The sequence below is a fragment of the Caloenas nicobarica genome, chromosome 1 (assembly GCF_036013445.1).
Source record: "Caloenas nicobarica isolate bCalNic1 chromosome 1, bCalNic1.hap1, whole genome shotgun sequence".
Taxonomy (NCBI): domain Eukaryota; kingdom Metazoa; phylum Chordata; class Aves; order Columbiformes; family Columbidae; genus Caloenas; species Caloenas nicobarica.
Window position 1 is genome coordinate 50,406,427 of NC_088245.1, and position 13,870 is coordinate 50,420,296.

Genomic DNA, 13,870 nt, shown 5'->3' on the forward strand with positions numbered 1-13,870 from the left:
GAGGGGAAGCCATATGTGGAGCAGCTAAAGTCACTTGGTTTGTTCAGCCTGGAGAAGAGAAGACTAAGGGGAGACCTCATCATGCTCTACAGCTTCCTCACAAGGGGAGAAGGAAGGGCAAGTGCTGATCTCTCTGGTGACCAATGACAGAACCTGAGGGAATTAAAGGAACATGTGCCAGGGAAGGTTTAGGTTGGACATCAGGAAAAGGTTCTTCCCCCAGAGGGTGCTGGAGCACTGGAACAGGCTCCCCAGGGAGGTGTCACGGCCCAAGCCTGACAGTGTTCAAGAAGAGACTGGACAACGCCAGTTGGAGCGCTACAGCAGACAGGCGAATGACACCCCGATCTGTCCGGACATTGCCTGTTACATCTTGGCAAGAATTACCTTTGACTGGGCTCCATTACTGTCACCTTGCTACATACTCCACATCTTGCAGCCTCAAATAAATTCTTCCCTCAGAAGGCTGATATTGCTTTGAGCACAACAAAAAGATGAGAAACAAGGTTGTTTTGTCTCTGCAGGGCTCACAGGTGGGCACAGCAAAACGGCTCCACACAGGCTCCCAGTGCAGCCGCGTTCCTGCCACGACTGTGCCCAAACTCAGACAAAGCAAACTCAGCATCGGGGTGCACACCTGGATGCACTTGGCAGCAAAAGGGGGGGACACACCTGAACTGGCTCCCAAACGATCTTTCTCTCCCGCAGTTAAGGCGGGGAGCCATATGGAAACCCGGACCGCACATTTCTCTCAAGATCTGCAGCCAAACCTCCCGCCACTCGCTGTCCCCCTCCCCGCAGCCGGCCCGGGCGGGTCTGACACGGCCGCTGCCGCTGCCTGTCCACCCCGCTCCGCCCCGCCGTGCGGCGCCGCTCCCCGCGGCCCAGCGACTCCCCCTGGGCCCGGCCCCGGCCCCGTTCCGCCTCGGCCACCTGGCGCTCCCGCTTGGCCGACGGCTCCTCCTTCACCTCGGTCACGAACACACACGGCACCTTCCGCTGCACCGCGCCCCGCCGCCTCATGGCCCCGGCCACCCGAGCCCGCCCGCTCCCGCCGCCGGACCAGCGCCGGCCGGAACTGCGGCTGCACCGCCCCGCGCTGCGCCACGGGAAATGGAGTCCGTGAGCGCCCGCCCGCCACGAGCCCCGCCACGCACCCGAGCGCCGGGGAGGGCGGCGCAGGGCAGGGCGGGCGCGGTGGCCTCGGGGCCCCTTCCCGGCAGCCGGCAGCGAGGCGGGGGCACCCCCGCTCACAGCCGCCCGGTCCGGCCGCGGGCCTGGGGCAGCTCCAGGGCTCCAGCCGCCGTTCTCTCTCCAGAGCGGCTCCCGCTGTGTCAGGGCGGCCCCGCCCGCCTGTTTTCGGCGGTTGTTCCAGTGCCAAAGTCCCAGTGGTCAGGCAGGCGGTATTTTCCTCTGCAGTTAGTCCTCGGGCTGGCTGCTGACACTTGAATTACGAAAAATTCATAGGCTTCTATGTGATGGAACACCTTATCCTTGGTGCCATCTTAAGACATATCAAGGATAAGAGGGTCATCAGGGACAGTCAACATGGCTTCCCCAAGGGAAGTCGTGTTTGACCAACCTCATAGCCTTTTATGAAGACGTAACAAGGTGGATTGACGATGGCAGAGCAGCGGATGTGGTCTACCTTGACTTCAGCAAAGCATTTGACACCGTCTCCCACAGCATCCTCACGGCAAAACTGAGGAAGTGTGGACTGGATGATCGGGTAGTGAGGTGGACTGCAAACTGGCTGAAGGAGAGAAGCCAGAGAGTTGTGGTCAATGGGGCAGAGTCTGGTTGGAGGCCTGTATCTAGTGGAGTGCCTCAAGGGTCAGTTCTGGGACCAATACTATTCAATATATTCATCAATGACTTGGATGAGGGAATTGAGTGTACTATCAGCAAGTTTGCTGATGACACCAAGCTGGGAGGAGTGGCTGACACGCCAGAGGGCTGTGCTGCCATCCAGCGAGAGCTGGACAGGCTAGAGAGTTGGGCGGGGAAAAATTTAATGGAATATAACAAGGGAAAATGTAGAGTCTTGCATCTGGGCAGGAACAACCCCAGGTTCCAGTATAGGTTGGGGAATGACCTATTAGAGAGCAGTGTAGGGGAAAGGGACCTGGGGGTCCTGGTGGACAGCAGGATGACCATGAGCCAGCACTGTGCCCTTGTGGCCAAGAAGGCCAATGGCATCCTGGGGTGTATTAGAAGGGGGGTGGTTAGTAGGTCAAGAGAGGTTCTCCTTCCCCTCTACTCTGCCCTGGTGAGACCTCATCTGGAATATTGTGTCCAGTTCTGGGCCCCTCAGTTCAAGAAGGACAGGGAACTGCTGGAGAGAGTCCAGCGCAGGGCCACAAAGATGATGAAGGGAGTGGAGCATCTCCCTTATGAGGAAAGGCTGAGGGAGCTGGGTCTCTTCAGCTTGGAGAAGAGGAGACTGAGGGGTGACCTCATCAATGTTTATAAATACATAAAGGGTGGGTGTCACGAGGATGGAGCCAGGCTCTTCTCGGTGACAACCAACAGTAAGACAAGGGGTACTGGGTCCAAGCTGGAACACAAGAGGTTCCACTTAAATTTGAGAAGAAACTTCTTCTCAGTGAGGGTGACGGAACACTGGAACAGGCTGCCCAGGGAGGTTGTGGATTCTCCTTCTCTGGAGACATTCAAAACCCGCCTGGACGCCTTCCTGTGTAACCTCACCTAGGTGTTCCTGCCCTGGCAGGTGGATTGGACTAGATGATCTTTTGAGGTCCCTTCCAATCCCTAACATTCTGTGATTCTGTGATTCTAGAGAGACTGGAGGACTTCCAGTCATTTCAACGCCTTTGTACTTCTTCCCCAGCTTGGGTGTGACCACCGCTGAGCCAGCCTTGTACTCTTCGTGCCCATGGAGCCGCCGGCAGCTGCTTTTCATGTACACATCTGTCCCCCTTCCCGCTGGCTGACCAACGGTGTACAGCACAGGCGTAATCTGGCAATTGGTCCACCCAGTTCAAGGCGGGGCGGGTGTTTTTGTTTGTTTGTTTTTTTGCAAGGAACCACCCATCACATGCAGGTCTGGTGCTGCTATGAACCACTAGTCCTCTTTCTGGAATTCTGCCTTATGTCTCACTCCCTTCTCTTTGGCTTTGCCTGCATCCTTCTTCCTCTCTAAGCAATGGCATCCTTCTCTTAGGAGTTTGTGACTCCTTTTCCTTTCTGTGCTTCCTTTTGTGTTTGTCCCTAAGTTCCCAGGCTTTGATCTAACAGTGCACTGAAGTCCTCATCTCCAAGTCACTGATGTCACTCAGGTTATAAATTTGATCCCATGTCCTGGGAATAACAGTACGGCTTAGCATTTCCCAGGACTGAAGCTTCATTTTCCCCCATCGGTATTTTTGGTTCGTAGCCAGCCCAGGACCTGAATGGGAACACAGGTGTTAATTCAGGATACAAGTGGACGCTGCTCTTTCTGCTTTAGATGTGGCAGTAGACGCCACAGAAGCAAGAAAAAGCAAGTAACCCCAACCATGTCAGCAGCGAACAGCCAACAGTGTACTAACAGGAGCGACAAGTTCCTCCATCCAAAGGAAGAGCTGCAGTAAAAAAACGTTGGGCAGAAGGTTTTTGGTTAAAAAATAGTCAAAGAATAAGGTTTGTCTTTGTGCTATCAAAGGTTGGTTTCACAGGCCACAGTTCCTACAGCAAGATGTTGGGTATTATTTAAGCCATGGCAAATGGGTTTGTTCCATTTTTCATTAAAGAAACACTGGAAAGGGAGACTCCGAAATGCTACCATTTTCTGTACTTTGCACTGAAGCAATGGAGATGAAGGTAGATGTTCAAGCTGGACATGTCTCCTGGCGCCATGATGTTGACATCAGGAGCTGGAGGAGCAGTTGGAACTTTCGAAACGTAACATTCTATACTGGCTGGCAACTGCCTTTGTCGGTTCGGCAAGGCTGCAGAAGGCACCAGCTCCTTCACTCGACTGCCTTTTGCTGTCACTTGGGGTCTTCTTTTGTGACAGAAGCAGATCTGAGGTTGTGAAGGCCCAGTTTTTAGAAGAAACCTGCTGCTTTCAAGGAAATCACATCGTTTTGCCTCAGTATTCATAGCTTCAATGTTTGCGTGTATGTTCTGCTGGTATTAAGAGCGTGGAGGAGAAGCGCAAGAGGTGAAAATGACCGCAGTTGGGAATGACTGCTATTTCCGCCGTTCCTCCTACCCACAGGTAAATGCTGTAGATTGTAGAGTGCTTTGGATCCTTGGTTTCTTGATATAGCCATGTTGACAGGGAGGTCTGTTATGTAAACAGAGAAGGTGGTATTTCACTCTGGCTGGGTCATGGCCACATCGGTAGAGGAAATATCGGACTTTTGGAAGTGGTGAGAAGAGCTAATGATCTTCTGAACCATGGGCAATTTTTCGTTTTGCATCCATTTCAGCAATGGGGATTTAGGCGTTAATGCCGGGGAGATGAGCTTTGGCTCCAGACCCAGCGCGTCTCAGGGGATGGCCCAGTTGTACTGACTACAGTCCAAACGTGGCGTGTTTTGGAGATGCTGCTCTTAGACCCAGCCGTTAACGTCTTGAACTAGGTGAAAATTCCTTTAAAATATCACATAGAATCTCATTAAGAAGTGAATTGCATAATCAGAAATGTTCCTAAAATCGGTACTCTTGAATAAGGCAGGGATACAGAAAACCAATTTTAAGTAACACTAACAAGAGTGACTCTCATGAAAGCGCTATCTCTGCAATCTTGTGTGGACTTTTTAGCTGGTGAAATTTTGACCAATAGAGGGAGAGCAGCAGTGTGAGCATATGTATTAGTAAAGAAGGAATAATTAAACAAATAATTAACAAGTCCATGTAGATATGCTCTTTATTGTTTTGGGTTTGGTTTTGGTTGTTGTTTTGGTTATGTTTTGGGGTTTTTTGGTTATGTTTTTGGGTTTTTTTTGTTTTGCCTGGGACTTTTTTTTTTGGGGGGGGGGGGGCGGGTAGGTTTTTCTTTTCCCCATTAGGCTTTTGTTTGTCATCTGTACAAACAGCTGGGAGAGGGTGTGAGCAATATTAATGACAGTAATCTCAGAACATCAACTCCCAAACTGTTATTTTTTCGGTTTTTGCTGAGAATCTTTCTGGGTTTGGTTTCCCATTCCTTATTTCCCATGGACCCATGTACATTTCTTAAGAGAGTCTAATGTAAGATTCGCACTTGTACAGCCGATTTCGTTTGGGATTGACCTGATTATCCCATTCTGCGGGAAAGGAAACTCAACCACATGCCAGTTAAGTAACTAATAGATTCTTTTTCTTCCCAGCATCTCACGAAAAGTCAGCAGTACTTATTAGACTGCTTTACTCATGTTCTCATCTAGGAACACTTTTACATGACGGAAGCTCCATCGACCAAACTCAGGATAACTTTAGAGTGTTCTGGAGCTTCAGGTATCTGTAAGGATAACTTTAAGAGTTCTAAAATATCAGAATAAGGTCCCAAAAAATCTTGGTCATATGTTCACAGCAGTACACCGTGTACCAATGCATTTATTCTATTTTTATTGTTATATTTACAATATATGAAATCTCTTTTCTCCTGCAGCAGAAGTACAGCCACATCGCCTGTTTCTGGGAAAAACAACCCTCAGGCTGTGTGAGGATCAGTTGTGCCTTCCATCATACCAAACCGCGAAATATAAATGGACTCTTTTTGCCACCTAGTAACAGTAAGTAAAAATATTTTCTCTACTATTTGTCCCTTAGCATAAGCAGATCCACAAGAATGTCCCTGCAGTGCTCAGTAATCTCTATGAAGGTCCAAAATGTACCATGGTAAATCAATGGGGTAGGATCTGCTACCCCAGCAAGTTCAAGGCAAAGAAATGAATTTTATTGGCATTTGAACAGGGTTGCCACATGAATTTTTTAGCTGTCATGTTACAGATGTTTCTCTCAGTCCCATGAAAGAGGTTAGCAAGAGCTATGGAGTAGAAATGTTGCAGGAATAGTTTGCACGGCTGTGCAATATCTGAAAATCAGATTATTTATAGAAAATTTTAAAAACCCAACCATTACAAGATGTAGGGTTTTTTCATCAATTCTTTCAAAGAGGAGCTCTTGGCTACCGGGAGTCCTGTTAGACAGCTGGAACCTGTAACACGGAAAGTGTCCAGGGCAGGGAACCAAGGCAGGTGTCAGAAATCAGGCAGAAGCTGGAGTGAGAGCAGCGTGACTTGTCACAGATGCATGAGCAAGGGGACTAAAATGGAGATGTTCATGGGCCTGAGCTCCAGAGCAGGAGAAAGGTGTCACGAGAGAAGTCCAGAGAGACCTCTAGTCAGAAGCAAACACCTTGTGTTCCAGAAATTCCCCCAGGGAAAGGTAGCGTGTCCTATGTGGGCGTGTTGAGCCACACAACCCCAAGGGAGCAAGACAAGAACTTGAGTGCTCTTTCTGTGAGTGCACACATTGCCGAAAATGCACATCTTCATCTTATTTCTTTAAAACTGGAAAATATATCCAACTTCAGTATTTTTAATGTAATGTACAGAATCCTGATTGTATCATCATTTTTATTTCAGGCCATTGCATTTCCTGGCTCTCAGAAAATGCTATCCCAGTTCTGATACACTTTTTTAAAAACATAATGGGTAGATATAAGTTTCTAAGGAAAAGAATGACTTTTCTGATTTTCTTCTATTTAAGTGTAAATTATTTAAATGAATTTCATAATCTTTCTCAAAATATACATTTTGTACTTCATAAAGAGAGTTTTGATTCTGAAAATTTGGACAGAAAAAAAATGTCTGCAAGCTAAAAATGGGTAATGCAGTGCTTAGCATTGCTAAATTCTACATAGGAGGATGCCATGGGGAGTGGTACAGGTCTGCCAATTACTCAGCATATTTAAAATATTTTCACAGCTGGGGTCCAAAACTCATGTACTCGCTTCAGCCCCAGTATTACTACTTGCATGTTTCCCTATGTTGTAAATATCCTGAAACAGACTGGAAGAAAGAAGGATATTGACTGAAATTAGTGTATCCACCAGCTGGAAGAGATATCCAGCCTTTTCTAAACATCATCAAATGATCAAAATATTCCTCTTTTCAAAAGGCTTTCTACCGCAGTGCTTTATCTGCCCATTCAGAGGAGTTACAACCCATGTTTTTACATACTTTCTGGTGTTGCAAGATGCTCTTTTGCCAAGCTCTGCAGAATAGTTTTACCACAAGGCACAATGTGCCTATGTAATGATCCCTTCCATAGGATAAAGATTTCAAAGCTATACCTGCTGATCTGAACCTGGGTTTGATATTTTAGTTCCTCCTAATAACAGAAATATAATGTTCTTTTCTGCAGATGTGTCATTGCAACAGGGTGGCCAAGAAAGGATTCTGCATCCAGCCCATCATCAGAAATCACTCCGAAATCAAGAAAATATTTTACTACCAGTTCATGCTCCACTGATAATAAGCCTCAAGAAAGAAGAAGATGAAGAGGACGATGATGAGAAAGAGAACTGTAAACAGATTTTTCTTCTTTTACAGAAAAGTACAATAGGATCTTTTTCTACACTTACTTGTTATAATAACCATTAGCTATTTAGAAAAGAGTTGTCTTTGTATGCATACCTAGTAATCTAGTGCACATCAGCACATCATTATTTCCTACAGATGTTTCTGATTGGGTGCCTAAGACTGCTGCAGAAATTGAAGAAGAAAGAGCCATAAAGGAAATATGCTATAAAACTGGTAAATATGAAATCAGTCACTCTTTCCTAAACAGCAACAATGCCAATATACTAAGCCTTGGGTTTATTTTCCCTCTCGGGCTGTGTTTAGGAGAATATTACAGGATGCAATACCCTCACGAACACCAATCAGCACAAACTGTGTCTTCACCTCGGGAAAAGGAGAAATTACTCCTGGAAGCTACTGAGCGAGACTTGCAGAAAGGTAAGGACTTTTCATCTTCTTGGACAATATGTACCACTTTTAGGATTATACTTACAGGGACAAAGGATTAGATACCTTGCCCCTCCTCCCCTCTTTTTTAATTTAGTGACAATAAAAGACAGCATATTACGAAGAACAGTAAAACACTACATTAATTTTTCCCCACATATATATACATACATAGTGTTACACACGTGGTGACTACCTGTATCAAATGCAGATGGAAAAGGTAGAAACAGGCTGTAAACGTCATGTGTACTTTCTAGAGATATACAACTGTAACATAAATTTCGTCAGGTAAGATTCATCAATACAATTCATGAAAAGTGAGAAGCTAAAGAATGAGCAGATATTTTGTAGCTGGTTCTTTACTTCGGAGCCATAGTTTGTCTTTAAGCTGCATTTTATGGAATTGTCTTAGAGAGCATGAAAGTTCTACATCAGTTACAGTAGACAGGAACCAAACATCTAAGAAAAGAGAAAGAATATAAAACGAGAGGTTAAAGGAAATTGCACTCATCACTATCTCACAGAGGTGGGAGGAAGAGAATGGCAGGGCCAGTCCCTGTGCTTACACACAAGCAGCTCACACATCCTTTCTGCTGCCTTTCCAGGTGATGGCAGTAGAATTCCCAGAACATTTATTAATACAAAAAGAGAAGGAGAGATTTCAGGAAGGAGAATACCAACAGAGCGTATTCCCACAAGAGATCGTCGATCCTTTGACAATGGAGGTAAATACCCTTTAGCATCAGCTTCTCATTGATTAACATCTTGTCTTGTGGTAAATAAGGTAACTGAATATGCACGCCTTAAACTACAGTATAATACCCTTAGTCACCAGGTACATTCACATCGGAGGTGAATCTATTATAGGAATGTTGAATCTCCCGCCATTCCTTGGTATTTCTGCAACGCTGTTTGTCACCATGTCAGCAATGCGCATTCAGCTGTTAAGACTCTGTGTGGGCCCGTGCTGTGAACTGTATCACCAAAGTGCCTGACGATTCAAGTAATCCTTTTGCCAACTGAAGTTATTTTCTATGCCACGTTGTTTTAGTCGTTCAGTTTCCAGGACAACATGTAGCTGAACTGATACAACTGAGACACAGGCAAAGCATCCCTCATGTGCAAGGGGTGAGAAATAAGCAGCGGCAGAGAGGAACATATTAAGGGTTGTGGTTTTGTTGCTGAGTTCTCTTGTAATGACAGGCAGCTCAGGCTCAGAAGTTGTCACCCTGCGCTTTGGAGCCTGTTTGCATTGGGTTCCCATGCAGATGTCATACTTTGACTTTGGAAAAGGGTTTATTCCCCCTGTGACACACACACAAATTACATACAACTTTTCACTCTCAGTTCTTACAAATGTCCCTGTGGATTAAAGCCCGTATTTGTTAAACTGTAAACCCTAAACACAACCACAGTGAGCTGGTAAATAAGCATCACTCCAAAGAAATAAAGAAGAATAAATGGACTTCTGAGGAGCCAAGAAATTCACCTCATACGGTATCAGGAAAAGGTGTCTTGAGAAAACAGTTGGCTTATTCATTTTCATTTACTAAACTGTTAGATGATCCAGGACTACCTACCTAATTTCTCTTAATGTCAAATGTGGACAATCCATATTTAGATTGGACTCTCCACAAAGAACATTGTATTAATCTTGTCTTCCAGCCTCCAGGCTCCTGCAGTATGTCAAATTTTGACGAACAGCTCAAAATTTTCATTTAATTTGCTTTTTCACTTTTAGGAATTCACACTTCAGACCCCAAAGGAAAACCAAGTTACCAACCAAGGGGTCAAAGGAAGGATGATGAAACTGCTGCTTATGTTCCTCGTGGGAGAGCAGCTGGGAGAAAGACTTATTGTGATTCTTCAGAACCTCGAAGATCAGCATATGTATTCTACCGCACTGTCAACGTCAACCAGGAACCAAAGTTCAGCGGATCTACAGGTGGGCTCCTGTTTACACAGGATTCTTAAAATGCCTCAAATGTGCCTGTCTGTATTGTGCTGCTTTCGTTTTTGTCCCTGCAGGTGATTGTTAAGTCATTTCTGCCTAAATGCCTTCATAGCAGGAATTCATTTCTCTGCCCAAAGAGCAATGAATGCAATGATGTGCTGATGTGTACTAACATACTGACCGCCACTAATTACAGCTTCTTTTATCTGATTTCTTCTTCTGAAATATTTAATAACTTGTAGTAGTCCATTTAACTTCATGTTGGAGCATGATGGATTCATGCCTATTTTTATAATTTAGTATTATTTTCATCTTCCGTAAAGAAGTCCTGTGTGTTGCTTTTTGGCAATCTGTTTCAGATGTAACCGTAATTTTACATCTTACACTGTCTTTTCAACTTGCTAATACAGCTTCTCACAACCTCGTACATCAGTTGGGTTTTATTTGCCTTTCTGCTTTCCTTTTCCATGGTTACTCTGGATAATTCTGTTGTTTTCATCTCTCACTTCATGTAGAAATTTAGTGGTAAATAATTTCAATAATCGTAAGTTAAGAAAGCGATTTCATCTTGCCAGGTTCAGTCATCTCTTCTAAGACTGGTTGAATCTCCATCTTGAGGTGCCTCCCTGTCTTCATTTCCAATAAAAGGAATCTCACTCCGACAGAGTAACCCCTTCCCAAAGATTCATAATGTTAAGTCGAATTAATCCAAATGGTACTGCTTTACTCTGGAGATGAACAGTTTTACTTTTTTGCTTTTCATGTTTGCTTTGATTAAATGTGGACAGATTGGTAGAGAGATCACAAAGAGAACATTCTTCATCTGAATAACACAATTAATCAATTGCCAGGTTAAAAAAAGTTAGAGCATTTCACAAAAAAAGGTGATCAGCTTTTTTGTCATAAGAACAACCATTACCATTGTCACTACCTTTCTTTTCAGCAGTACCTGAGCCATATGGTCGGAAATGCTCCAAACCAAAGAATCAGCTTGACACAAATAGAAGATTTTCGACCCAAACAGAAAACTATGGTAATGCTTACATGTTGTGTATAAATAGCTATATATAAACTTAAAATCGTAGCATTATTTTGCAATTAATGATTTGAATTAATGGAATTAAGATGGAATTAATAGAAAAGGAGAACTAATAATATTTTTAACCAAATTTCACAGAAAACACTTAGTCATTAGGCAGCTTCTCTGATGCACAATCAACTGCCCAGCACAAAAACATCCGTTTGCCATCTATCTAGTGCTTGCACAAGCAGGGATAGAAGAGGAGATTGGATTATGGATTTGTTTAACTGAAAAGCAACTGATGCCTTTGGGAAGATTTTGAACACAGGAATATTGACTTTGTTCAAGTCACGGGTGTCCGTGGCAGAATCACCTCGTTTGGAAGATCCCGTGAGCCTGAGGAAACGCTGCAAGATTACAAATGATCTTTAAAGTACTGGAGAGAAAGTCTGTATTTAACACTGGCTTGTATTTCAGAGATGATGTGTGATTCACCTGATGCTTTCATTGATACTTCAGCTGATGTAATATTTAATTCACATAGCAGCCTAAGAGAGTCCTTCCTGAAATTGTAGCTGAACTCAGAAACAATGTTTATGTTTCTTCTACAGACAAATACACTTCAGGATCTTACAATGCACCAACTTGGAGGAGAAGAAATCCACATGCAAAAACATTCCCTAAATTTGGAACAACCATTCAGGTAACTGTTTGATCGAAATTTTTACAATGCAGTCTACTTCACAAAAGCGACAGGACTCTCCCCACCTAGAAAATGTAAAACTGCTCTTAAAGCTTTTGCAGCCAAAACCCACAAGATTCTAAGCAGTGCTGAGTCATCTGAATGACCAGGGAGTAGTTCTGTTTGTTTGCAGATATGTAATTTTGACTGTAAAACTAACCCAGGATTTCTAATGTTTTACAATATTACTGATATGAAAGCAAAATACGTACCTGCCTTCAAAGTGAGGAGCTACAACAAGTGGGTTTTGGCTCGTAGCGCTGGACAAAGCACAGCACAGACCACAGGAGTGTGATCTGTTTGTCTGTTTGATTGCTCGTGAAGCATCTGCAACAGCTAAACGATGATCAGCCCAGCTCCAAATTCATAAAAGGACTCGGGCTACAGAACATTCTCCTGATACCCTAAGGACCATTAATACATTTTACAGCTGCCTTGAAAGCAGAGATTACAACCTCTATCTCATGCTCAAAGTTTAATTCTTAACCTGTTTCTGAAAGAGCATCTATAGATTTATTCTAGTAAATAATGTACAAAACCTTCTGTATATCTATTTTGACAACAGAGCCAAAAGGACACGGAAGTGAACAGAAAACAAGAACTATACCCAGAGCGGAGAATAGGATGAAGCGAGTGGTTGAAATTACAATACTCTAAAGTGAAACGAGATGCACCAATGTTTCAAAAGTGACAAAAATGGAAATTAGGAAAGTATGTTCTGTATGGTCATATATTAAGGTTTTAAATATATTCACTAAGTTGTGTCTGTTACGAAAATTAGACAGTTGAGATGATTTTTAAAGACTGTGGCTGTTCACCACAAGACTGCTAGTACAATATGTGCATAGAGATGAAAAAAATCTCTAAGCAGAGTGTTCCCCTAATGTATTTCACAGAAGTTTTACTGCATAACAGAAGTTTTAATGCATATGTACCGTGATTAAATAAATTGGTTTTGGATTTCAGTAAAGCCTTTGATACTGTCTCTCACAGCATTCTCCTGGACAAGATGTCCAGCACACAGCTGCATAAACAACAATGCAGCGGGTGAGCAATTGGCTGATGGGTCGGGCTCAAAGGGTTCTAGTAAATGGGGTCATGTTGGGTTGGACACCAGTCACTAGTGGGTTCCACAAGGATCCATCTTAGGGCCAGCACTCTTCAATGTCTTCATAAATGACTTGAACACAGGGAATCCTAAGCTTGCTGCTTACACAATGTTGGGAGGAGCTGTTGACACTGTCGAGAGCAGAGAGACCCTGCAGAGGGATCTGGACAAATTGGAGAACTGGGCAATCACCAACTGCATGAAGTTTAACAAGGGCAAGTGCCGGATTTTGCACCTGGGACACGGCAACCCTGGCTGTACATACAGACTGGGTCACAAGATGCTGGAAAGCAGCTCTGCAGAGAGGGACCTGGGGGTTCTGGTCGGCGGGAGGTTGAACATGAGCCAACAGTGTCCCTGGCAGCCAAGAGGGCAACCGTGTCCTGGGTGCATCAAGCACAGCATTGCCAGGGAGGTGATTGTGCCGCTCTGCTCTGCACTGGTGCGGCCTCACCTGGAGCACTGGGTGCAGTTCTGGGCACCCCAGGATAAAAAAAGATATAAAGCTACTGGAGAGTGTCCAGAAGAGGGCTACAAAGTTGGTGAAGGGTTTGGAGGGGAAGCCATATGTGGAGCAGCTAAAGTCACTTGGTTTGTTCAGCCTGGAGAAGAGAAGACTAAGGGGAGACCTCATCATGCTCTACAGCTTCCTCACAAGGGGAGAAGGAAGGGCAAGTGCTGATTTCTCTGGTGACCAATGACAGAACCTGAGGGAATTAAAGGAACATGTGCCAGGGAAGGTTTAGGTTGGACATCAGGAAAAGGTTCTTCCCCCAGAGGGTGCTGGAGCACTGGAACAGGCTCCCCAGGGAGGTGTCACGGCCCAAGCCTGACAGTGTTCAAGAAGAGACTGGACAACGCCAGTTGGAGCTCTACAGCAGACAGGCGAATGACACCCCGATCTGTCCGGACATTGCCTGTTACATCTTGGCAAGAATTAACTTTGACTGGGCTCCATTACTGTCACCTTGCTACATACTCCACATCTTGCAGCCTCAAATAAATTCTTCCCTCATAAGCCTGATATTGCTTTGAGCACAACAAAAAGATGAGAAACAAGGTTGTTTTGTCTCTGCAGGGC

General features: G+C 44.6%; 1 protein-coding gene across 1 annotated transcript; it reads left to right on the forward strand.

Annotated features, from left to right (window-relative positions):
- Positions 1–4,650: 4,650 nt before the first annotated feature.
- On the forward strand, positions 4,651–12,309 carry LOC135999012 (uncharacterized protein C12orf50 homolog). Its single transcript, XM_065652401.1, has 11 exons — positions 4,651–4,665; positions 5,522–5,723; positions 7,360–7,521; positions 7,674–7,751; positions 7,842–7,955; positions 8,570–8,689; positions 9,370–9,474; positions 9,706–9,909; positions 10,862–10,951; positions 11,551–11,642; positions 12,247–12,309. The coding sequence occupies exons 1-11, from the start codon at positions 4,651–4,653 to the stop codon at positions 12,307–12,309; spliced, it is 1,245 nt and encodes a 414-aa protein (XP_065508473.1).
- The last annotated feature ends 1,561 nt before the right edge of the window (positions 12,310–13,870 follow it).

What these genes read in the sequence shown, in the direction of transcription:
- LOC135999012 (XM_065652401.1), top strand. An exon ending in TGAGCGAGACTTGCAGAAAG is followed by an intron (nt 7,956 to 8,569) that starts GTAAGGACTTTT and finishes CTGCCTTTCCAG; the next exon opens with GTGATGGCAGTAGAATTCCC. An exon ending in TCGATCCTTTGACAATGGAG is followed by an intron (nt 8,690 to 9,369) that starts GTAAATACCCTT and finishes TAAACCCTAAAC; the next exon opens with ACAACCACAGTGAGCTGGTA.